The sequence below is a fragment of the Molothrus ater genome, chromosome 19 (assembly GCF_012460135.2).
Source record: "Molothrus ater isolate BHLD 08-10-18 breed brown headed cowbird chromosome 19, BPBGC_Mater_1.1, whole genome shotgun sequence".
NCBI classification, from domain to species: domain Eukaryota; kingdom Metazoa; phylum Chordata; class Aves; order Passeriformes; family Icteridae; genus Molothrus; species Molothrus ater.
This window is the reverse complement of record NC_050496.2, coordinates 8,783,489-8,806,493: the sequence shown is the minus strand read 5'-3', so window position 1 is coordinate 8,806,493 and position 23,005 is coordinate 8,783,489. Positions and strand designations below refer to the sequence as shown.

At 48.2% G+C, this 23,005-nt stretch overlaps 1 protein-coding gene across 2 annotated transcripts in view; it reads right to left on the bottom strand.

The window, feature by feature from the left end:
• RHBDL3 (rhomboid like 3) overlaps positions 1-18,291 on the bottom strand; it is a 61,187-nt gene extending 42,896 nt beyond the window's left edge. For both annotated transcript variants that reach the window (XM_054516857.1, XM_036394500.1), the window contains exons 1-2: positions 18,172-18,291; positions 14,710-14,733 (exon numbers count right to left, since the gene is read on the bottom strand). In XM_054516857.1, coding sequence (XP_054372832.1) covers positions 14,710-14,733; positions 18,172-18,291 — 144 coding nt within the window. The remainder of the gene's footprint in view (positions 1-14,709; positions 14,734-18,171) is intronic.
• Between the last annotated feature and the right edge of the window lie 4,714 nt (positions 18,292-23,005).

Genomic DNA, 23,005 nt, shown 5'->3' with positions numbered 1-23,005 from the left:
CAGAGCAGGCTGCAGATCCCTGCAATCACAAGTAGCCAATTTCAGAGCCAAAACATCATAACCAGGCACCCCTGCTTGGCTCTGGGGGAGTTTTTTCAAATGAGAAAAAGAAATGTCATGGAGGTGCCACCCACAGCCTCAGCCACTCCACACTGGTACTTCACCCTGGTTCTATTCCTGCTGCCCACACAGCAAATCTGCCTCATTCAATGGCCTTCTCAGAAACACAGCAAACCAGGGCCCTTTCCTCAGGCTGCAAAACTGAGACACTGTTCAGTCTAACCCTGGCACACATCCCTTGAGAACAGACCAGGCAGAGGTGGATGCAGTCCCCACAGAGCAGCACATCATGACAGCAGTGACAGACTTTCCACAGCCAAACTCTGCTGTGCTGAAATCACCAGTATCTGGAGGGGTGGTGGCCAAGGAAGACACAAGTAAAAGATTTTTTGTCTGACATGGAAGATGCTGTCTGGTAGCAAGGCTTGGATCCAGCACTTCACCTTAGAAAATATTAAAATAAATCACAAAAGCCTCAGGGGAAGGGATCATTTGAGCCTGTATATTCCTTTCACCTTGGCACAACTTTATGGTGCATATCACAATATTCTCCCTGCATATTTGTTAATGTCCCTTCAGCCCAGGCTTGTGGAAGCGATGAAAAATTGAAGTATTTGCCTCACAGTGCTAAAGGGAAAAACAAGAAGCACCAATGTTTTCAGAGTGTAACTCTGCAATATCTGAGGGATCATACCACTTCATGTGTTTGTAATATGCAATTTATCACACAAATGCTCTGCCATGGAAGGGGCATACAGCTTCCTTTAATGAAACCCTCAGCAAAAGAAATTTAATATTTCAATGCCTGCATACTAAAAGAAACATTGTAAAATTAAAATCAGTGGAAGTCCTTGCCCTTCTGAAACCAGCAATGAAATTAGCATGGGGCCCAAAGGAAGCAAGGGAGGCCCCTTCCAAGAGGCCAGGATTTAATTTTGTATTTAAAACCCCACAGTGGCAGATCTGTACTTATTTTAATGACCCACTAAATCATTTAGTCCTCTGTATCCCTCAACAAAAGCCTAATAATGAAAAATTATCTACTAAAACTTGGCTTTTCCTGAAAAATAATATCTGAACAGATCTCCAAAGACAGCTATTTCTATGGACACCACGAATTTTACTGCAGTGTTTTGTTTTCAGATATCATTGCATTTCCCACTTTCACAACTTCCTTGGAATAATATTTGATACAGAAAAAGTTGAAGTGATACTCACAGACAACAGAACAGCCAGCCCTCAGAAACCACAGAGCCTCTCCATTTGTATTGCTTTTTGTAACAAATACAGCCAGAGCCACAGAATTTCAAGAGATCCTCAGGAGACTTAAAAATTCAAGTAAACCATTGCCATGCAACATTAAATGCATTCATTTTATGAGCATCAAATTCCACCCATTAACAGATCAGTCATCCTCTGCAGCTACCAATTTACATATCCAGCCTGTGAGCTGCTGAGGGGCCAGTGGACACAAAATACATGAATGCATTAAATCTGAGATAGGAAACTAATGTCCATTATACCTCAACTTAATGATCATGTTTTCTTTAGGAGCAGCAGCAGAGCCCATGCCTGACAACCACACACCCTGCAAAGGCACCCCAGGTGCCAAGAAGCACTGAACTCTCTGCTGTGAGACTGTAACTGCACTGCAAGCAGTGCTCGCCAATTAATTACATTCAAGCCCCGTACCAAGAGGGAATTCCTTGGAGCCACCTTCTTACCAAGTCACTAAAACCCTTGCTATTGTACATGGACTAAATTCAAAGGCCTGAACCTCCCTGTGGAAGATAGTTTATCTGAATATACATTAAAACCCTGGAACGCTCTGTCAGGCTTTTGCCAAGCCAGGCAGTATTACCAGCTTTAATGTAACAGCACTTTTGATCTTGAAACAGGCAGTTTGTTGCTGGTACATCTATTATTCCTCCTGGAACAGAAGCATGGCCTGATACCACACCTACAATTCACTCTTTGTGCACAGCTATCAGGAAGAGATGTAAGAGAGAATGTCTCAGCAGCCTGTACCCCCTCCATCACCTCTCCAGCGCCCAACCCAGCACCAATTACAGCTGTGGCAGGGAGAAAGGCTCCTATTTTAAGCTTCTTGAAAAGGGAACTGGGTGCTGCAGGCAGAAGAATAGACAAAGGGGGGAAGACTCCCCTAAACTGGTTCTGCATTTTTTTCAATTGGGTGCCACACAGGTAGACAACACCTTGAGGAATTAGGGGCAATTCCACAATCAAATGAATTCAATTCCTTTTTCAGGTCTGTAGCAGGCAGTTCCCCACTGTAACAGAATATGATTACTGATCTCCTTATTCCATTTTCCCATCTATGAAACTAAATGAACTGATACTGGAGAATGAGCTTTGAAGTCCTGGCAGAGGAAGGGCTATTGCAGTGCTGAATAAGGCCAATTCCCTACAACCCACAGCCACTGTGGTGATACATGCAAAAACCCTGAGGTGCAGAAGAATCAGGCTCTGAAGGAAACTAAAATGCTCAGACAAAAGATGAAAGAAACTGAACATGGAAAGTTAATACTGCTTTGAACATTTGCTGAGCAGAAATCCTTCCCAAAAGTGAAAGAACTGTGGTTACCAATCAGGGACTCTGGGTTCAGGCTGTCAGGCAAAGCCCACACCTCCCAAGAGATCTGACTGCAGGGCTTACTCAAAGCCATTTCACAGGCATCAGCTACAGCAGTGCCTTAGAAAGGAAGGGCAGGAGCTGTTAGTTGAGCAGTGGGGAAGAAGCAAACACTGCTTATTTATTCACAGGTCTTGCTACTCAAACTTGTTGCTTCCATCAGATGTCACAGTGATAAGTACCTGTTTAAGAAAAAATCAGGAACAAGAGCAAAACCACCCCCCTGCAGCTAATCCAATTAAGACACAGCATAAAGTTGTAGAGGTTAATCAGATCTGAGCCACTGGGTCTCTCTCTGCTGCTGTTTAGTGACATGTCTGGTGAGCAACACCAGCAAGTGGATGGCCAGGCAGAAACACCAATGACCCAGCCAGCCCCAGGAGACAACTGCTGCTCCTCCCTTTTCTGCTCCATCAGGCAGAAAAGAGTGGAGCACACTGCAGGGCAGCCCCGTGGGAGAGCTGCTGGGCTCAGAGCTTGGCTGTCCCCCTCAGCCTTATCAGGTGCCAGGATGCTGTGACCCATGGGCTGTGTCAGACACCCCTCGCAGCAAGGACCAGGGCTGTGCCTACCACGTGCTGCAAGGTGGAAACCAGGCTGGAAATGTACTCAGTAAGGAAAAGTTCTGCCCATACAAGTGCAAGGAGCTCCTCTTACCTTGTGTTTCATTAGCTGTGACTCTGTGTGTAAAAAGGCTGCAGCAGGGCGGGTGAGGGCTGTCCCAGTTCAAGGGGCACCAGCACAGAAACCACCTGGACTGTCACACACAGCCCCCTCAGCACTGGGAGCCAGGGAAAAGCTGAGCTGGGCTTTGCATTGAACCAGCCCCAGCACTGTTGGGTCAGTGCTGATGTGGGAATGTTGCTCCTGTTGCACCCGAGGTTTCCTGCCTACTGCCTGAAGTCCTGACCTAAAGCTACCTTGCAAAACTGGGCACTCTGCTTTTCCCCAGCTCCAGCCTTCCTGTACAGTCAGATCTGCTCTGCCTCTCTCCCTCTTCCTCCCTGTAGAGCACAAAGCCAGTGGCCTCAGCCCTTATTGCTGTGACCAGCACCTGCACCCTGGGAACAATTTGCTATTCCATCACCACAGCCCAGGTGCAGGACACTCAGCATGGAAGGATGGACCTGCTCTGGAGAGTAACCTCCCCTCTGGCCCATCAGACAGGGCTCAGGCACATTCACTGGGGAAAGGAGGAAACATTTCTATATGCATTTCTTCTGGGCAGGGACTGCATTTGGACCAGAAATTCATCTTCTCTCCTGGACAATACATGCCAGCCTTTCAGGAAGACAGGTGGAGCAGGTGCTCCAGTGGGATAACAGAACTGTAGTGACAGCTAGAAGGTGATGAAATGTTTGTAAGCACCATTCTGACAGTAATGCCAATCTCTCTGGTTGCCAGAAATATTGTTTCAGGCAAATGATTCCTAATCCAGTGACTGTCATCTTCTCCCCTGGAAGAGAACTGGATCTTTTGATACCACTCTGCCATACAAGACTTTTGTTTGTCTCCTCTGATTAATTGTTCCTCCTTCTTGGTAAATTCTTTAATATGAGGACAGTGACTGCCACTGTTTTTCAGTTTCTAAAAGAAACTAAAACTTGTATCCCCCAAAATCAGAACTTCTGCCCTTCCTGAAGGAAATTTTATCCTTCCTTTATAGACATGAAGCTTTATACAATAATCCATGAGACCTGTCAGGAGAAAAACTACATTTTCATACTCTGGACTCAAAACACAGAACATTTCAGAATATTGCTTAAATGAAATAAAAATAAAAATAGCTTATATTAAAAATAGCTCTCCTTTTCACTGTCTGCCAGATCTGGGAGGAAGGTGAAAATACACAGGGGCTTGATTTGATGTGTGAAAAACAGAATTCTATAGCAGTGAGTATGCACACACATTTCTTTTAGGTTAATAATAGCTCTGCAATAATACTATGCTTTGTGGAGAAAACTAAAGCTGGGACAGACCCAGGCTGGCTGGTGCTCTGGTACTGAGTACCATGACAACTTGAGCACATCCATCAGAAAGAGAATAAACAATTTTTTTTAATCTTGTCACATCACAGTTTTCCTGCTTTTAGAATACTTTCTGTTTCAAATTCCAAATACCTGCTCCCATATCAGCAATCATGACAAATATCTTAGCTAAACTGGTAGATCTTAGGAAATGATAACAGGAATCAACAGCTTTGAGTCTAACAAGACAGAGTTAAACATCCAGTATTAGGGGCTACTGAGTAATGCAGGAGTGAGGAGAACGAAGGAGAGTTACCTTAGTAATTTGATGAAGGGAGAAGAACAGGCAGTCATTGCCCCCCTCTGAACTGGTGTCAGATGACAGAGGCTGGATCTACAGTGCTGGGCAGTGCCTTGGCACTGGCGAGGAACACAACACCAGGGCAGTCAGAAACATCTCTGCTCTGATGTCAACATCACAGCTGGCACACACAGAGCATCCCCACCACAGGACACAGGTCCTGAGCAGGGCTGACTCTTCGTCTGCTAACATCAGAAAAACACCTCGGTGTTCCCACTGAGAAAGAGCTCATTCACCTACATGTGAGGAGCAGAGAATGACCTCAGAAAGACTCCAGGTACTCCCACTGCAGAGAGCAGCTCTCCTTGAATGAACTGCAGCAGCTCAGCGTAATTCAGGCTGCTTTAGACTACAAGACACCACCCAATGCAGCTCTGTGTCAAACCTCCACCTGCACATCAGCTACATAATTAATAAGGATGAAAGAGAACTTTATCCCAAGCTGGTGTTCAGAGCCTCAGTGATCAGTAAAGCTTGTTATGCTCTGTTCAGCTTTGGAAGTCAGCAAAAGGAACATAGTTCACACATTGCACTGCATGCTTGGTCATTAAACACAGGCTTATAAAACCCATAAAGTCACTGTTGCTTGCAAGTGTGGAGTATTTTTGCATGATCTTGTTTGTTTTGCAGTAGGCACAAAAGTTAATTAGTTTTCACAGTTTTATTACTCCACATGGTCAGATAACAGCCTGGAGCTTCCCGGCAGCTCGAACTGCGTAAGGCCCAGAAAATTCTTACTGTGCTTTTCAGGACTGTTCACTAGGGTCATAAATCAGCAGCTGGCAAATGACTTTCTGGCTCTTCTTGGCCACCAGTACCAACACTAAAAGATCCCATAAATCAATGCAGCAATGGCAGCTCTCAGCTCATGGAGCACAGGGGGAATAAAGATGGAAAACACTGTTTCAGATACATTAAAACAATTATTTGGGAGGAATTTTGGCTATCACTACCCTGGAACAAGCCATCCAGAACACTGGTCTTGTTGAATTTGTTTCATTAAGCCCTAAAAGAGACAACACCAGAATATTTAATATGTCAAAGGCACATCCTGCACACAGCACATATGCACAAGTCCTGGCCAAATAGTTCCCAGGGCTGGCAAGTCCAAGTGTAATAAAGCAAATACAGCTTAATAAAAATTCTTCAGACACTTTATTTAGGTTGGAAGGAAGTTATTCCTCCAGCCATGGTCTCCAAGCACAGCTCAGAGACCAAGGACAGCAGCAGCAGGACTATCTCCCATGTTCTCCAAAGCAGTCTCCCCCAAAAGGGCTGCCTAAATGCACAAATCCATGCAAAAATAAACATTTCCCCAAGACCTAGATAGTATTGTCAGAGGACATATGAAGGAAAATGTTTGTGCCTTCCCTGTTAACAGGGAGGAGAACGACCCAGAGACAGAAATCCAGTGATAGCAGGACTGTGTGCAAAAGCAACTCCTCTATCAGCAATTAGGAAGCAGTAGCTGAGGGAAGAGGCAGCAGTTCAAATGGAAGAAGGAACTACAATAAACACTTTGATTTTCCTCCCCAGGGCAAAAGACAAGGCTAAAACCCAACATCATTCCATGGAGGCCACTGCCAGAAGTGAGAAAAAATGCTCAAGTCCTAATTTCCATTATTTCTCAGTGTGAGGGCAAACGTGAGAGGAGCGGCAGAGCATCTGGCTCTGTCTTAGAGCCAAGGGGCAGAACTAAAAACCCACTTTGGTCTCTAAATTCCTTAGGGCACACCCCATTCTGATACCCACCCTGGCAAAACATAGTTTATGTCAGACGCAGAAACAATCCAGGACATTTGTCACACTTGTTTTCAAGTGCTTTGCTAAACCAAGTCAGAGCATTCAGGATCAGGTCCTCCAATAGTTTTTGTGACAGTTCCAGTTTTTCACCCTCTGTAATATTGATCCTTTCTCTGCCAAGAGGCAAACAAGGCTACATCTCAGTGGCTGCAGGCTGCCATCAACAAACCCTTCCACTACCACTGTACATCATAAACAAGTATGCTCCACAAACCAGGCACTCCTGTTCATCACTGGTACCTATTTGTGAAGGCTCACTGAGGCAGAGATGTTTCCTCAGGGAACACTGCCCTGAAGAAAAGCATCAGACCAGAGGTTTGATGATAGTCACAAACAGCTCTGCCTCCAGCTGTCACATTCATCTTTCCCTCGTGAACTCAGGAGCTCCAGAGTATTTGCTACTTACAAAGTATGTCAAGTATCAAAGAACATGAAGAACAGTTCCTAGGGGTAAGATTGATCTTGCTTGTTTAACATCAGTTTCATACATCATTACTCTTCTCACCAACAACACAGGGTCACTGCAGATACCTGTTCCTAAGCAACAGGAATGGACACTAAGAACTCATAAATTCTCTGTGTCTTGCTAGTGTGGGGTTTTACTTTTAAAGTTGAAAGAATTCAAGGTGCAAGTGAGACTCAGAGGGATCACAAACATTCAGGACTTTCACTACACTTTTCACCAAGAAATATTGTGTCTAGTGAACAGAATATTCCCTGTGTCACCCTGAGCAGCCAGATTGGGGTTGATGCCACCACTCAAGAGACAGGGAGAGGGAAAGAAGTGCTACAGCTTGAACAGGCAAACACAACAAGGTTTGAATCACACAAAAATCCAGGACATTCAGAAATCAGCTTTCCTCAGGAGCCTGTATGTACAGTGGTGCAGGAAAACAGCCCATCAGCTGAATCCCATCAACTTTGTCTCATGGTCTGCTGTTACTTAACTGATTTCAGACCAACATATAGTACAACACCTAGTGAGGAGGCAGAGAGAGATCACAGCTTTCTTGGCTGCCGTCAAACACTCCCACTGCTGCATTTAATTTGCAAACGTGCCCCAGTACTTTTGCACTGATTGCAAATACCAGAAAGCAATGGGAACATCATACTTCCGACTGTAGAGGAGAAGCATTTGTTTTGTCTGATAGAGAGTAACTTTAAAGGTCCTGTAAATGTTACAGGAATAAGTGATGATGGTGTAGAAAAGCACCTCCAAACTGTTTCCACTCGCTAAGCAGCTGGCTTGCTCCTCTGGAGATGAGATGATCTCTTCCCCTTCTCTATCATGACAGCACACAGCCACAGAGCACAATGCACCAGCTGATTTGCAAAACAGCATCAATCCACTCTGTGTTTATGGCTTTTTCTCCCCTTTCTTTCTAAACACGCAGGCTTAAACGTTTTTATTGCTTCAGTGATTTTCTATGTGCAAGACAGGATTTGAGAACAATGCATTAGCAAGGATCTATGTGCCTAAATCCCATCCCACACATCCAGCTGAAACAGCAGAGCAGAGATTCCAAAGCCCCTCACTGCAGCTGGGATCAGGAAGCAGCAGAGACACAAGGCTCTGGACACTGTACTCCAATGTGCAGGTTACTAGGCTCAGACGTGGAAGGTACACAAATGTGTAATGAGTAGGAAGCCTCCTGAGGCTTTTTACAAATCTAGAGACATCAAGCTGCCAGTAACTCATGAGCTGTGTAAGACTGACTCAGCCTCCATGTGTTTTTTGGTGTGTTTGTTATGACTCCTTGAAACATTTCAGGAGATGCCTGCTTTTACTGGCACAGGCTTAAGAGTGCTGTGTTTGCTATGCTGCCAATATCTGGTTCATACTGATGGCTTCCTCTCCCAACTTTTTGCACTAGTCAAAGTCAACAGTCAGTGTACAGGCTGGTGGGATTGGAGAGAGGAGTGCCCAAATAGCCAGGGAAAGGAGAAAGGGATAGCTGACCACAAACTTTTCAAGCTGTAGAGATCCACGTTCAGCGTAAGGGCTGGCTGGTGCTCCGTGTACAGAGATAGAAGATTAAGGAGGAACCTGGGACATTTTTGCTGTTCAACTTGCAAGGGTGGGAAGATCATTCATGACCTCCATGTGGCTTTTTCATGCCGAGCCATCACTCCAGGGTATTTTGGCTAAAAGTCAAATCTGGGTATAAGCCTGGAAGTGCTGGGAGATTGCCACCCACTGTAACAATACCGGGGATGGACAGAGGCTAATCCAGGCATGGTAAAAGACATTATCCTGCAGAGGAAATAGTCACTTGGACATATATTTGCTGCTTAATGCCCAAGTTTCCCTCCTTGACTGAGGGAAGGATAAATTCCCTTCCCCTTTCCCAGGCTGTATTCAAAAAAGCCTCTGGCTGAAGGCAGTGAGGAATTGATAATCTAGAGGGCAACAGCAAACCAATCTCCTTCAGCAAAAACACATCTACCAGCCCCTTCTTCCCTTCAAGGCTATCCACAGGGCAATGAATTTGAAGGGATTCTTTTTTTTTCCCCCAACCCCATAACCCAAAGTGGAGGAGTCAAAGGGTTAATGCTGTATGGCAAAGGTCAGCCCAGTTTGGGGAGGGAGGAGAAAGGGAAGCATTGTGGCCACAGACAGCTCTCTGCGACCACAACACCACTTGAGAAATGCAAAGTGATGGTGTTGCTCAGAGAAAAGGCCTGAGAGCCCAGCCCAAATCCCAGGGCTTTATCACTCACAAAAGCCCAGCCCCTTGAGCCATTAATCGTGTGCTCCATGGCCGGGTGCCTCAAAGAGCAGCAGATGACACATGCCCAGCTGCTACTGCCGCCCCTCCTCAAGGTAGCGGGGCAGAGGCAGGTGCACTCCCAGTGCCCTCTGCTCGAGACTAATCTATTCTCCCTCCTTGTCCTCTGCCTTTCATCTCCTCCAGCAGCCCACGCTGACAACTGTAAATGAGATTAGACTTCAAGGCGTGGGGCAGATGCAGAACCCCCTCTGTGCATTGTAAAGAGACCCTTGTAGATTTTAAAATGTCTCTTCCCTTTACAATGCACAGCTTGGCAGAGGGGGAGAAGGGGACACATTTCCTGTCACACTCTCAGAAGCATCTGATATGGCAGACGAGGCAGATGCTGGTTTGGGGCCTGGATGCTAATCTCTTATCACCATGGACAGTCTTCCCACCAGCACCTCATGATGCCCCAGTCACCTTAGCAGATGAAGTGGCAAGTTGATAACTATTTCCTAATCACAGTTTCAATAGCCTCCTATCTGCAGCACCACTCCGTTTAAAGGGGGACAGATGTCCCAATGAACACTAAAGGCAGCAATACTCCAAAATTCAGGCAAGGACTTGAAGGCTACACAAAACCCTGGGCTCAACCCCCCTGGCTATACTGCTGCTATCACTGCCATAATTTCCTATTCTTTATATTACAGTTTGTGCTCCACCTGTTCCCAGTGATCCAACAAACCAGCAGTGAGGCACAAGTTGTTTGTTAGAGAAAGAGGTGAAATCTCAAGGCACAAACCACTGCCTACAGCTCAGTGAGACCTGCCTGGAGAGGTTTTGCAGCCACTGCTGGCAGGGGTTTGCCAGCAACAATAGGCAGGGGAACGTTTTGAAGTGAAGGGTCACGTTTAGCTCAACAGTGCCCCAGTAAATAAACTGGAATTTCTTTTACAGCGTGGGAAATAGCTCTGCCTGCCTGCACTAAAGGCTACCCAGAAAAAAGGGACAGTTAACATAAAAGATCATTAAGTTCAAAATAATTCTCTTCCCCGGCTACCACCAACAATGATAATAGCTGCCCCAATTTTATGGATTGCTCTGCAATTTCAATTGTGCAGGAACCAGCCCTGGATTTAAGTCAGCTGCAAAGTCAGCATCTCTTAAAGCATATTTTAATGTTTTATGAGACCATGGCGGAGCAGGTTCAGCTGCACCCACTGCTGGTAGTGTCAGCAACTGAACTCTTCCTGGCAAGTGCATGTCTTTCTCTACAGCCTTGTTTCTGTGCTCAAGTTTTCCATTAGCTGCCTACACAGACTGGGTAACTTGGCATCTCTCTGCATTCCCCATAAACTCTGTTCATCTGTTGCCATCACACCCACGTACAAGTCTCAGGGAGGAATCTAGGATTTCTAAAGCAGCTGCAACAACAACACAGCCTGGATTGACAAGCAATAGGATCAAGGTGTTGAGGCAGTAAGGAGGGTCTTTTTAGAGAGTTTTTTGTGTGTCTATTTAAAACAAGTTTGTTGTCATGACTACAAACCAGGGTATGGGTGAGAAGAAGTGAGAACTCCAAGATGAGGGCTGATAATGCTAATTCATCCTCAAAATCTCAACAGCCATGGGGATGGGGAAACAGAGAAGATGATACTCTAAGATAGAAGCTCTTAGCATCGAACAAGGTTAAAAGCCACCTTCAGAAGGCAGGTCTGTCCCAAGAACACCGTTGTCCTAGATAGCCCTTTTCACCCAGCCCAGCCAAGGGCTGAATAACAGCAACCAGCTGCAGTCATTGCCAAAGCAGGGGCACTGGGGACACGGTGGCAAAGAACTGCACCCGAGGCCCTGGGGAGGATGTGGCAAAGCAGGAACAGCCCCTCAGGACACTCATCTGCAGACTCACTCTCCAACCATCAGACAACTTGGCTTCAGCAAGGACTGGGAGATGTTCTCATGTCTGAGTGCAAGGCAATTAACAAATCTTATTAACACAGAGAAGCATGAAACTGTCAGCAGCTGCTCCTGGGATTGTCGCGTTTTCAACTTTACCAGAAGATTAACAAAAAAATGGGGCTTTGGCCACTGAAGAACAAATGAAGAAAACCCCAAGTGATTGCAGAGGGATGGAGAGAGCTTGCTCTGCTCAGAGCTCAGATTCTTCACAGAGACAGCACAGAGCACGCAGCGATGGTGCAGGCACTGCAGAAGGCAGCAGATGCAGAGCTAATGTGTGTGTGGGGGTGGAGGGTGTTTATGAGCACAATAAATAAATGTATGAATCCCTATAAAAGTTCCCATATAAAAGTGAGTTAGAGCTGCCCGAGGGCCATGGCCTTGTAATAAAAACCACATCTTGCAAGCACAGTACGAGGCAGCAGCTGAACTGTAACTGTCTGGCTGCAGCACTGAAGAGCTGTGAGTCTGCCTGTTCCCAAACTCTTGGGTGAAGTGCTGACCTCACTAAATCCAGGAGGAATTTTGCTACTTGCTTCAGTGTAGTCAGGATTTTGTCCTGGGAAGGGCTTCTTTGAACCTCAAACCATAGGAAGCAGCTCTGGGTCTGAGTTTTTGTAAAATTTAAGTTCCTTTACTTCTTAAAAAAATCAATCTGCAAGTGGCTGAAGATCTTGGCTTGAGATACTGACAGTTCCCGGTGTGACAGATTAGAGCTGGATCAAAACAAATAAAAATATCCTACAGAAAACATGGTCAGTCACTTCTCTCTCCTAAAATAACCAAGCAAAAAGCACTACTTTATGGCTGAGCAGCAATTTTTCCATCAAGAAGTTCTGAATTTTTAATTTAAGCTGGGGAGGGGGAGATCATAAAAAAATCAAACCCCTTTAATTTTGTATGTTAAACAGAAAACTTGCTGCTTTTTTTGGTCAGTAAACTTAAATGAAAGTTTTAAAAATACTTCCCCAGAGAAAAAAAACCCAAACAAACAACCATTAATAATAATTTCATTCCCCTCTCAAAGGCTGGGTGTATGTGCACTGAACTCCCCTTCAGAGTTTTCTGGGATGACAGAGTATAACAGCAACAAGCCACTTGCAGACTACCAGCCTGTAAATTCCCAGCTACTCTTAACACTTTCTCCAGAGCCTTCTCTTGCTCTCTTGGCAGGTGGTGAGTGCAGAGGCACATGTGTCAAACAGAGAAGGTGGCTCTCAAACCTCAGTCCCAGCCCAGGAGTCACAAATGCTCGTGCGCCCTGGGCCACCCATTGCCACTCCAAGTACACACCCAGTCAGGTCCTGACTCCCAGGGAGAGCTGCAACTGTTCCCAGTGTCAACACCAGGCTTTCTCTAGTTATTAAGACTGTCCTCATGTTTCACGTGTATGCCAGTCAGAGCTAAACAAAGTGCTCCCCTCTCCTCATAGCACATTGCTGCTGGGAATAGCAACCTTGTTCCATCACAAACAGCATCTTGCAATTCACTGCAGGACTAATTGCATTGCTTTGCTGATATAATGCTCCAGGAAGACGTCAGCTTTGCCCACAGGCAACAAGGACATCATTGATTTATTCAGGACTTATGTGTAATTGTCACAGGTTGCATTCTCTTTGATAATAAAGTCTTACAGACAAGGTTTAAAATTCAGCTGCAGCCCTAATTGAAACACAGCTAATTACTGAAGGTCTGTCTTTACAGCCTGTTCCATTGTTACTGGGCTAGTGTTCTGTACATCCAACAGTCAAACTCCCTCCCCTTAAAAAGAAAAAAAAAAAAAAAAGAAGGAAAAAATGCCATCTACTATTCATATAAGTCCAATGGGAAATTACAGATTCCTCTCTTTGAGCCTGAGGTAGCTACCAGCCAACAGCCCCATCCCACAAGGACTCAATGACTTCAAAGGATGCTTGTAGAATAAGACTCCAAATTAGGGCCAGTGTTGGAGACAGGAGAATTCAAAGCAGCTGAAACAAACATTCAGCCCAGACCACAAGCAATTTACTGTGCATCCACCATTTCAGTGGCAGCACCCCCTATGTGCCCCAGCAGATTCAAACACACCACACAATTTAGGTGTGATCAACAATCATAGTACCCAGCTCCCAAGTGCCCGCTGACTGTAGCACAGCCAACTTGCTGCAGTCCAGACACGTGGATTAGCAGTTGGTCACAGCTAACCCTGGATAAATGAGCACTCATCAGAACAGGCAGCCCCAGTTAATAGCTGAATGATAACAGGACCCCCAGGGTACCAAGGACATCCTTGTGCAGGCTGCACCACAGCTTTGGCTTTGTAGTGCAGCCAGACACAGGGGCAAGATTATTGCTTCATAAAGCAGGGATGAAATCCCATCCGAACTTTATTGCCAGGATGATGCCAGCATCAGAGGAAGCTCCCTCACAGAAGGTGACATTTATATGCACACACAACAGCACAAAAGTTTATGACATCAAGAGAGTGCTGCAGTCTAGAAGCAAATCAACCCTAGAAAAATCCCTGTTTATAGCTGCTACACATTTCAACCCAGCAGATGGAAGGGATACCACAAAGCAAACGTGTCCATTAAAGCAGCTAAAAACATAATTTACAAACTAGAACCCACAACCCAAAATCTCAGCAGCTATAGTCTGGAGCTCTTCAGAGCTGTGCTGACTTCAGCCAGCTACAGATCTGTCCCAAGGCATTTACCTGACAACCAGAGTCTTTGGTACAGAAGCAGATTCTTTGCTAATCCTGTGCAAGTTTAAAGCAGCAGGTCCTGCCTGGATGATGTAACCCTGCAGAAGTCAGTTTAGCAGCTGGGGAGCCATTTCAAAGAACCCTGTGCTGGTTTTATAAGTCTTAGTCTGCCTGCCTGAAAGAGCAGAAGATCCTTTAATCCCCAAGCAAGGACAGCACAACTGGCAGGAAACAGAGCACCTGCTGCAGCACCTTGGCTCAGCCCCTGAGCCACCAGGGATGGGCTCAGTACTGTCCCTGGCTACTCTGAAGAGGAGCAGAGAGAAAGGCCCAAAGCAGCCGTGATAATTTTGACTTGCACACCAGCATCCTGGGAACTGGGAGCATGCAGCACATTTCTCCTAGGCTGTATTTTAAATGCAAGGGAAAGCCAGTACAGAGGAAATTAACCAGAGGTTAGGCTCTTTGCTCACAAGACAGAGAGAATATATCAGTTGTTCACATACCTGATCAAATAGGGCTTTCCAGTGCTGAGAGGCAGCATAAGGGAGGAAAAAGAGTAAAAAGAAGGTATAAGAGCAATGACATTAACATGCAGTAAACTGTAGAAGGATATTCTAACAGAGAAATAACCAAATGATTTAATGCCATTTCCAGCATCCTTCTTCATCCCAGAATCACCTATCCTTCCGGAGGAGGAGGAAGGGGAATCTACCAAACACAGGGAGAACAGTTTTCATTTACAAATCTAAATTAGGATGAACTCAAAACATTCATGTGTTAATTCTGTTTTCTCCCACTATGTCTATTTGCAGGCAAGCGAGGAAAAAAGGGGTTTTTACTCACAGAGATCAAGTAAGCTCTGTGTTTATTGAGGGAATGGATGAATTAGCAATGTTTTTCCAGATCACTTTCTGAGATCCTGTGGCCCAACACTGACCCATCAATTCCTTTGCTGGGTTGTCAGAGCCTTGTCTACTGCCTGCTCCTGAGTCTGGCTTTCTGCAGGCTTTTGATAACCCATCAGTTCTCTGAGCCTCACATGTCCACATCTGAAAAACAGGTAATTCCTCTTGTGCAAGGTGGGAGGGTGGAAGGCTGGAGAGAGCCCACTGCAAGGATTTACCCCATATCTTTTGTTCTGTCAGAACTGCCTTAAAAATGCTGTATAAGAGGAGGCTCCACTTTGATGCTCACAACCATGTGAACACTCCACAAGTCCTTGTCACTTAGAAACAGAAAAAAATAGCTGGAAACTGGCTCTGATTTCTGCTTTGTAGAGAGACTGATATCAACTCATCTCCATGACCCAGACTTGCTGCCTCACTGTCCCATGAAACAGAGGAAATTCCAACTGAATTGTTTAAGGCTCTCATCTATCCTGGATTTAGGGGCCAGTTGAGAAGACAGCAACTTCCATGGGGCAGCACTGGGGTAACTACTGGCTTAGGATCCCCAGAAACATTTGCACGTTTCTACGTCTGTTGTTTTCTCATTTACCTTCCCAGAAAAGAAACAAATTGAGTAAAACAACAAATATCAGACATTTATAAGCAAATCTCCTCACAGTGCTATTAGCAAAGCAGAAATCTGGTTAGAGTCCTATCTAGTCTTAGAAGAACATTTCCTTTCACATGGTAGGCAAATCTAAAGCAGAATTGACTGAAGAGACAGTGGGGTATCAGGTCACTGAATAACTTTTCATTAGTTAAGTTGTTGGCTCCCCTCCTCCCCATGTCTCTCTCCATTTATAAGCTCTCATTTATCATCATAAATCAGTCCAGCACTTTAAACAGAACATTTTGGGACTGTCTGAATCCTGGCTTTATGGAATGCTGCTCTGAGAGCTACAATGACATCACAGCTGAGCTGTTCCACACTGTCAAGGCTGTGACAGCAAAACCTCCACTGTGTTATATTTTTGTGGTTAATAACACATAAAGAACTGACCTTGTGTCAGTTCTTGCTGGCCAAGCCAGAGAGCTTCTGTCAGGCTTTCAGATGTAATAGCAACAACACAAAATCAACCCCCAGTTAGGTCTCAGGGGGCACAGAGTAGCACAGAGCAGTTGAAAATTTCAGAGATGATGCTCTGTAGCCTGCTTGATTCAGCAGGGAATCTTGGCAGAGTAGAAGGAGGGCATTTACACCACTTCCTGCTTTTCTGACTTGCAGATGATACATGATACCTCAGGCTTCTGTCACATCATCTATTGCCAGGTCTCAGCAGCTTCCCATAACCAGTGCAGCTGCAGGCTTTAGTTTTGTTGATTATAGAAAACAAGGTACCAGAGTCAAATAACAATGCAAGTAATGGCAAGACACTGCAAGCTGGATCTGACCCAAGCTCTCCTACCTCAAGGTCAAGCAGGAAGGCAGCAGCAGAACTGGGATGAGAATCTAGACTTCATGAGGGACAGCTCCTGTCCCAGGAGCCCAATCCTGCCAGGCACTGAACATTTCAGCATCTCCTGGGCCCCCTGGCAGGATTGAATTGCTAATGGCTGCGTTTGTGTAGAGGCTGGAGCAACTCCAAGGGCGTCACATGTATCACAACAGGAAATCTTTCCTGTAGGACCATCCAGACAAGCACAAAATTTGTCAGAGAAGAAAAGGTCACAGTCTGACGTAAGCCAGCAATGGGATTTGGAAACCTGGACTGTAAAAGCTCCTGGAAATCCACTCTTTCCAAGTCAAAGTTACACACACCCCTGAGTCAGGCATCTCCTCTTAGGACTGTCTGACTGTGTTGTAGCAGAGGTCAACGTGCATCACACGCTCCCTCCTGACTGCACTGTGCTCAGGAATACAGACTGGGGAATGCAGCTCTAGCAAGCAACTGCACTTCCTCCATTGCCCTCTGGGAGGAAAATCCAACAGCAACCGAATTCTAGGTGATTCAGAAGGGCTGGGGGGCGAAACACAGGCTCTGTCCCTAAGCATGCCTGGGCGGCTTCCTCCAGCAGCATCAAAAAGGCTGAGAGAGGGCCGAGGGGATGTGCCGCTGCTGGACGTTCAGCTCCAAGTGCCCCTTTTGCAGTGGTGCAAGACCCGAGCCAGAGCCCGCTTCAGGAAAGACATTTAATATCTCTGCTTTATGTCTGACAGGCTGGAACAGACCCTGCACTTACCGCTGCAGACTGAGCAGACACTTTTCAGTCCTCATCCCAGCCAAGTTTGCTGGGAATGAGAGCTGTGAGCAGTCCTGGGATGCACCAGGAATGCAGGAGCTCTCACGTTCACTCCCTCCCAGACAGGTGCACGGCGAGCTCCTGCCTCCGGGTCCGGCAGATGCAGAACAACTGCCCGAGCTCTGCAGGCACTGCCGCTCAGCACGGCAGGAGCAGATCTGGAGTGCGCAGGACCCCTTCGCGTCCTTCTGGGCTGGGTGAGCGGGGAGCCGGTGCTAAGTTATCCCACCCCCACGTGCCTTCAGAGCTCGGAAGGTGGAGAGAAGCCATCAGCCCTGTCGAGCCGAGGAGAAAACTTACTCGACTGTTTGTTGCTCGGGGGCTGGAAGAGGGAGCAGCTCCCGAGAGCGAGAGCGTTTCACATCTGTCACCCTCAGGGTAGCTGTGACTCTGGAGGAGCTCTCTGTCCCCCGGCAGCCCCTCGAGACAAGGCGTCAGCTCCTCTCCAGTCCGATGCCCCTGCCCGATCAGCCGCCACCCGCCGGCATCTCCCCACCGGACGCGGGCACCCAGCGAACCGGGAGCCTGTGCGGGCCGCCGGGGCTTGGAAGGACGGGAGCTGCGGCCCCGGGGACAGAGCCAGCCCGGCGGCTGCTGGAGCCCGCAGACACCCAGCGGCGGGAGGCGCGTAGGGCGGCGGGGACGGCGGCTTTCCCTGGTCCCGCAGGGTCACCGGCCCAGCTCCTGTGCCCATCCCGGGCTTCAGCTATGAATAGCTTGAGCCGATTATCCCGGCCCGGGGGAAAGGGGGGAAGACACCGAGCAAAGGAAACTTACATCCTCTGCGGCCATAGGTAGGACATCTTCGGAGTCCAGCACCTCGATTTCTTCCGCCTCCGAGCTTGCAGCCACAGCAGGGGAAGAGCTGGCGTGAGGCTCCGGCAGCCTGTCTCCCATGCTTGGAAACGGTCCCCCTCCAGCCCCCGCCCCCCTTCTCCCCAGATCCTTAAAGAAATTAAACCTAGCTGCTGGTTGGCAAACTTTCAAGCGCAGCCGAGCCTGCCTTCATGACTCCCGCAGCCGGGAGGGGAGGAAATCCTCCATCCACGGAACATCCAATTAGCGCGGGCAGCGCCGGCGGGCGGCATCCCCGCGGCCGAGCTCCGGCCGGGGCAGTGACCCCTCCCCGCCTCCCGCCCCTGCGGCCGGGCGGTGCCCCCGGCCCGGGCACGACCGGCGCCTCCCCCGAGCCATCGCCCGGGGACGGGGGTCCGCCCTTCCCGGTGCGGGGGGAGCCCCGGGGGCTCTCGGAGGCAGAGCCCGGAGCTGCGGCACGTCCGAGGATGCGGGCTGGGCGGTCGCGGGGGGAGCAGCGCCGGGTGGCCCCTGCCCACGGCCGGCACCGCCTCCCACGGGGTGACCCGCGGAGGCTCGGCCGTGACCGGCACCAGGCAGCCCCTGCGGCGGGGCCCGGCCGGTTCCACCCTGCCCTCCTGCCCGCGGACAGGTGACCAGACGTGCCGGATCACCGGGGCTCCCTGCAGGCGACTTCTCTGTCCTAGAGTCTCACCGTGAGAGGCTGGTGCGCGGTTTTAAGTCTTTTACCATAATTATTCGTTCCTATATGTCAGGATGGACAACTTAACTTAACCATCTGGAGCCTGGATTAGGAACTTGAGGAATGCCTTGACTGCCGGCAAAAATCCAGCAGTTTTAGCTTCTTGCAATCAAGTACAGAAATAGCAGGTTGGCAAGGGGGAAGGGCGAGCAGAGCCAGGCTGATCCACGTGGTGCCAGTGCCTCTGCTTTCTGCTAAAAGCCAGACAGAGCACAGTCAGAGCAGAGTCCAGCACCACAGGCCATGTTTTCTTCATGAAAAGGTCCAGTACCAGATCAGACACACCTCAGCCACGAGTACAGAACAAGCTGGAAGTCCCTCTTTTCTCTACAACCTGTTTAAAAATCAACCAACCACAAAAACAAAAAGTAAAACAAACCAGCTAGAATACCTCTGGAAAAGGGAGCAGGATCTTCCATGCTGCAGTAGCAGAGCATACAGCAGAGAAGTAAAACCAGAGCCCTTGGACCTGAAGAGAACTTTCCAAGCTCAGGATTCAGGTAGGAAAAGGACAACAAAATAAAAGCTCTTCTGAGGTCCTGGGTACAGCTGATGAAGAGGAGGGGTTCTGTCCCCTTAGTGACATCAGTGAAACAGAGCAGACGTCCTGCACATGCACATTTAAAGGCAATTCCTTGAGCCATTTCTCCCTGGTCTAGAGCCTGTCCAGCCTGCTCTCCTGAAGCATAAGAACAGGATACCAAATCCAGCACTTCTGAGAAGCACCAACCCACTTCACTCACACCACTCCTGCCAAAATATTCCAGGCACTAAACAGTGATTATAGAAACAATCTCTTTTTGATTGAAAAACTAAACCTCATCAAAACTTCAAAACAGATGGATAAGCAAAAATATGCTATGCCAACAGGAAGAAACAGCAGTCATTTAAAGACGTCTGTAGGGAGGAGGGAAGTGAGTTTTTAGAGTAAAGAGAGAATACATGAGCTGAATTTCAGGGGTAACAGGTTCCACTCAGTTGGGGACTGTATCATCTCTGATTCCAGATGCTAGTGGGAAAATGCCAACTGTAAAGTCTAACATGAATGCAATCAACAACAGGGAGAACCCCCAGAACTCCTTACCTTAACACCAAACTCCCACTAAATTGAGAAATTGCTGCAAAATTACAAGTTCATTTTTCTTCTCTAAGGACTGTTTTTCACTAGTGGTAATGATAGGTTTTGGGTTGTTTTTTTTTTTCAGGGAAATATCTCTGCACATTGCACATATGAGCTAGTGCTGTGCTATAATTGCCACAGAAAGGAAATTAACAGTATTCTAATGAGGAGTTTTGTTACAGACAAATTATCATCTTGCAAGTGTGTGAGAGGCTCTTAATTTAGAATGTCATTTCTCCCCACTGCATACCCTGGTGACTCTACCTTGGAAGACAGTAATTGCTAGATAAACTGGGGGGGTTGTGGGCCACCCCAGAGCAGATGCAGACAGAGGAGGGGCTTCAGAAGAAATGCAGGCAGAAAGGACTTGAGATAATAAACCCCAATCTGTTTTCACACTCAGTCATATAGGCAACTTTTATATTCCAAATACTGCACATAAAATGTAGATGTACGTCCTCCCTGCATTGGGAGTGGCTCAAAAGGTCAGCTCATGAATATGCAATAACCCCCCCTCAAAGTAGGGACCCAGCCAACATCTGTTAGCTAAGCCCTCTGGGGTGAACCTAAACACTTTGTTCACCAGTCCTCCTTCCACCCCGAAGGAGCCCCAAAGCTACAAAACTTCCCAGTTCTGAGAAGCAGCTTCCCAATTCTTCCCTTGTAGCTTTTACAAAACTTCCCAGTTCTGACAATTGGAACTGTGTGGAGAAAGCTACTCAGCTTGATTTCCATACCAGAGCTCAGCCAGCTGGCCAGACTTGGGGAGCAACTTCTGAAGGAAAATGCAGCATTTTGGATCAAAACCCCAAAATGCTGCACACAAACACAACGTTAGGAGGGTATTAGATAGCACATACACAGCTGGGACTGGATCAGACCTCTCAGATTCGTTCAGCTAAAAACCTCTAAGGACCACAGATGGTTTGAGACGGGCTTAAACTCAAGTCCAAAAGGTAACAGTGGTAAAGGACTCTGAGCATCACACTCCTTGTGCTGGGAGTTTACCTTTCAGAGTTTACCTTTCAGAGCCAATTGAATTAGACTATATGTACTACCATTTGGCTTCCCCCTGACTCATGGGTACTCTCCCTCCTGAAGTGAAGGAATAGTGGGAAAAAATAAAGTCAAATCTCCTCTGTGATTTCTAACTTGTGTTGAAAGACCATCCTCATGACCCTCCCTATTCCATGTTGTACTTAGAACTTTCCAAGTGCAGCACTGAAAAAGCACTAGTCTTTCCACCTGCAGCCCTCTTCTGCCACAGTAACTGTTATTGGTTGCAGCTGGTTCAAATTATCTTTTTGGTTATTGTTAGGGAAATAATTAAATCTGCCACTAACCCTTTTTTGGGGCAGTTGTCTTAAAAGGGAGCTCTCCTATCAGGTCAGCCTTGTGGTATTTTAAAATGTCTGCTTGTTTTTACCTGTCACCTGCTGGGATCATAACACAGGTTCATTCCTAAACAAAATAATTGTTTAAAATGGCGACCAATTAGTAATTTAAGATTAATTTCCAACATAAAATCAAGTCTTGCTTACTATTGATCCTGAACTGACAAGCTTTCAGACAAGAGGTCAAAGCTGAGGGATGAAGGATGTGTCTCCGAGGAAGATGAATCAAGGTCTTTGTCCTCTCAGTGACTTTACACCATGGTCAGGCAATTCACACATCAGACTGAGCAGGAAGAAATTGAGTCTGGTTGTGAAAATACAATGAAAGAAGTTGTTAGAAAACTGACGGCACCAGAAGAAAGAAAACAAATCGCTGTTGAGAGTAAGTGGGCCAGGGTGCTGCTCTTTCTTCCCAGCACTTAATTGCAGTAGCTAAGTTTTGGACATTCTTCATTATATACTCCATGAGAAGAAGAATTTCCCCTCACGGTAACTCTAATCCTCACAGGATCCAGGAGGGCTTGGCTAGCGGCACCAGGGCTCCCTCACGGAACACCAGCGACCCGCCTGGATAAGGCCACAGCAGAGCTGGATAGCAGGACTTGTACGGTGTTCCCTAAGAAAATTCCGGTCCCCAAACCACTGGAGAAAGCCTGTTTTATATGAGCAGGCGGGGATCCGCTCCGTCCCTCACCTGCACTGCCCGCCTCGGGCCTGAGGGAGGGCAGGCAGCGCCTCCGGGCAGGGGCGCTTCCCTCAGCGGGGCGGCAGAACCCGCTCCGGCCCGGCCGGGCTGACGGGGCCGTTCATTCCTCACGGGAACAGCCGCTCCCTCCGGGCCGGGCTGACGGGGCCGTTCATTCCTCACGGGAGCCGCCGCTCCGGCCCGGCCGGGCTGACGGGGCCGTTCATTCCTCACGGGAACAGCCGCTCCCTCCGGGCCGGGCTGACGGGGCCGTTCATTCCTCACGGGAGCCGCCGCTCCGGCCCGGCCGGGCTGACGGGGCCGTTCATTCCTCACGGGAACAGCCGCTCCCTCCGGGCCGGGCTGACGGGGCCGTTCATTCCTCACGGGAGCCGCCGCTCCGGCCCGGCCGGGCTGACGGGGCCGTTCATTCCTCACGGGAACAGCCGCTCCCCCCGGCCCGGGCTGACGGGGCCGTTCATTCCTCACGGGAGCCGCCGCTCCCGCCGGCCCGGGCTGACGGGGCCGTTCATTCCTCACGGGAGCCGCTGCTCCCGCCGGGCCGGGCTGACGGGGCCGTTCATTCCTCACGGGAACAGCCGCTCCTGTCGGGCCGGGCTGACGGGGCCGTTCATTCCTCACGGGAGCCGCCGCTCCCGCCGGGCCGGGCTGACGGGGCCGTTCATTCCTCACGGGAGCCGCCGCTCCGGCCCGGCCGGGCTGACGGGGCCGTTCATTCCTCACGGGAACAGCCGCTCCCGTCGGGCCGGGCTGACGGGGCCGTTTCCCGCTCCCCCCGGGCCGGGCTGACGGGGCCGTTTCCCGCTCCCCCCGGGCCGGGCTGACGGGGCCGT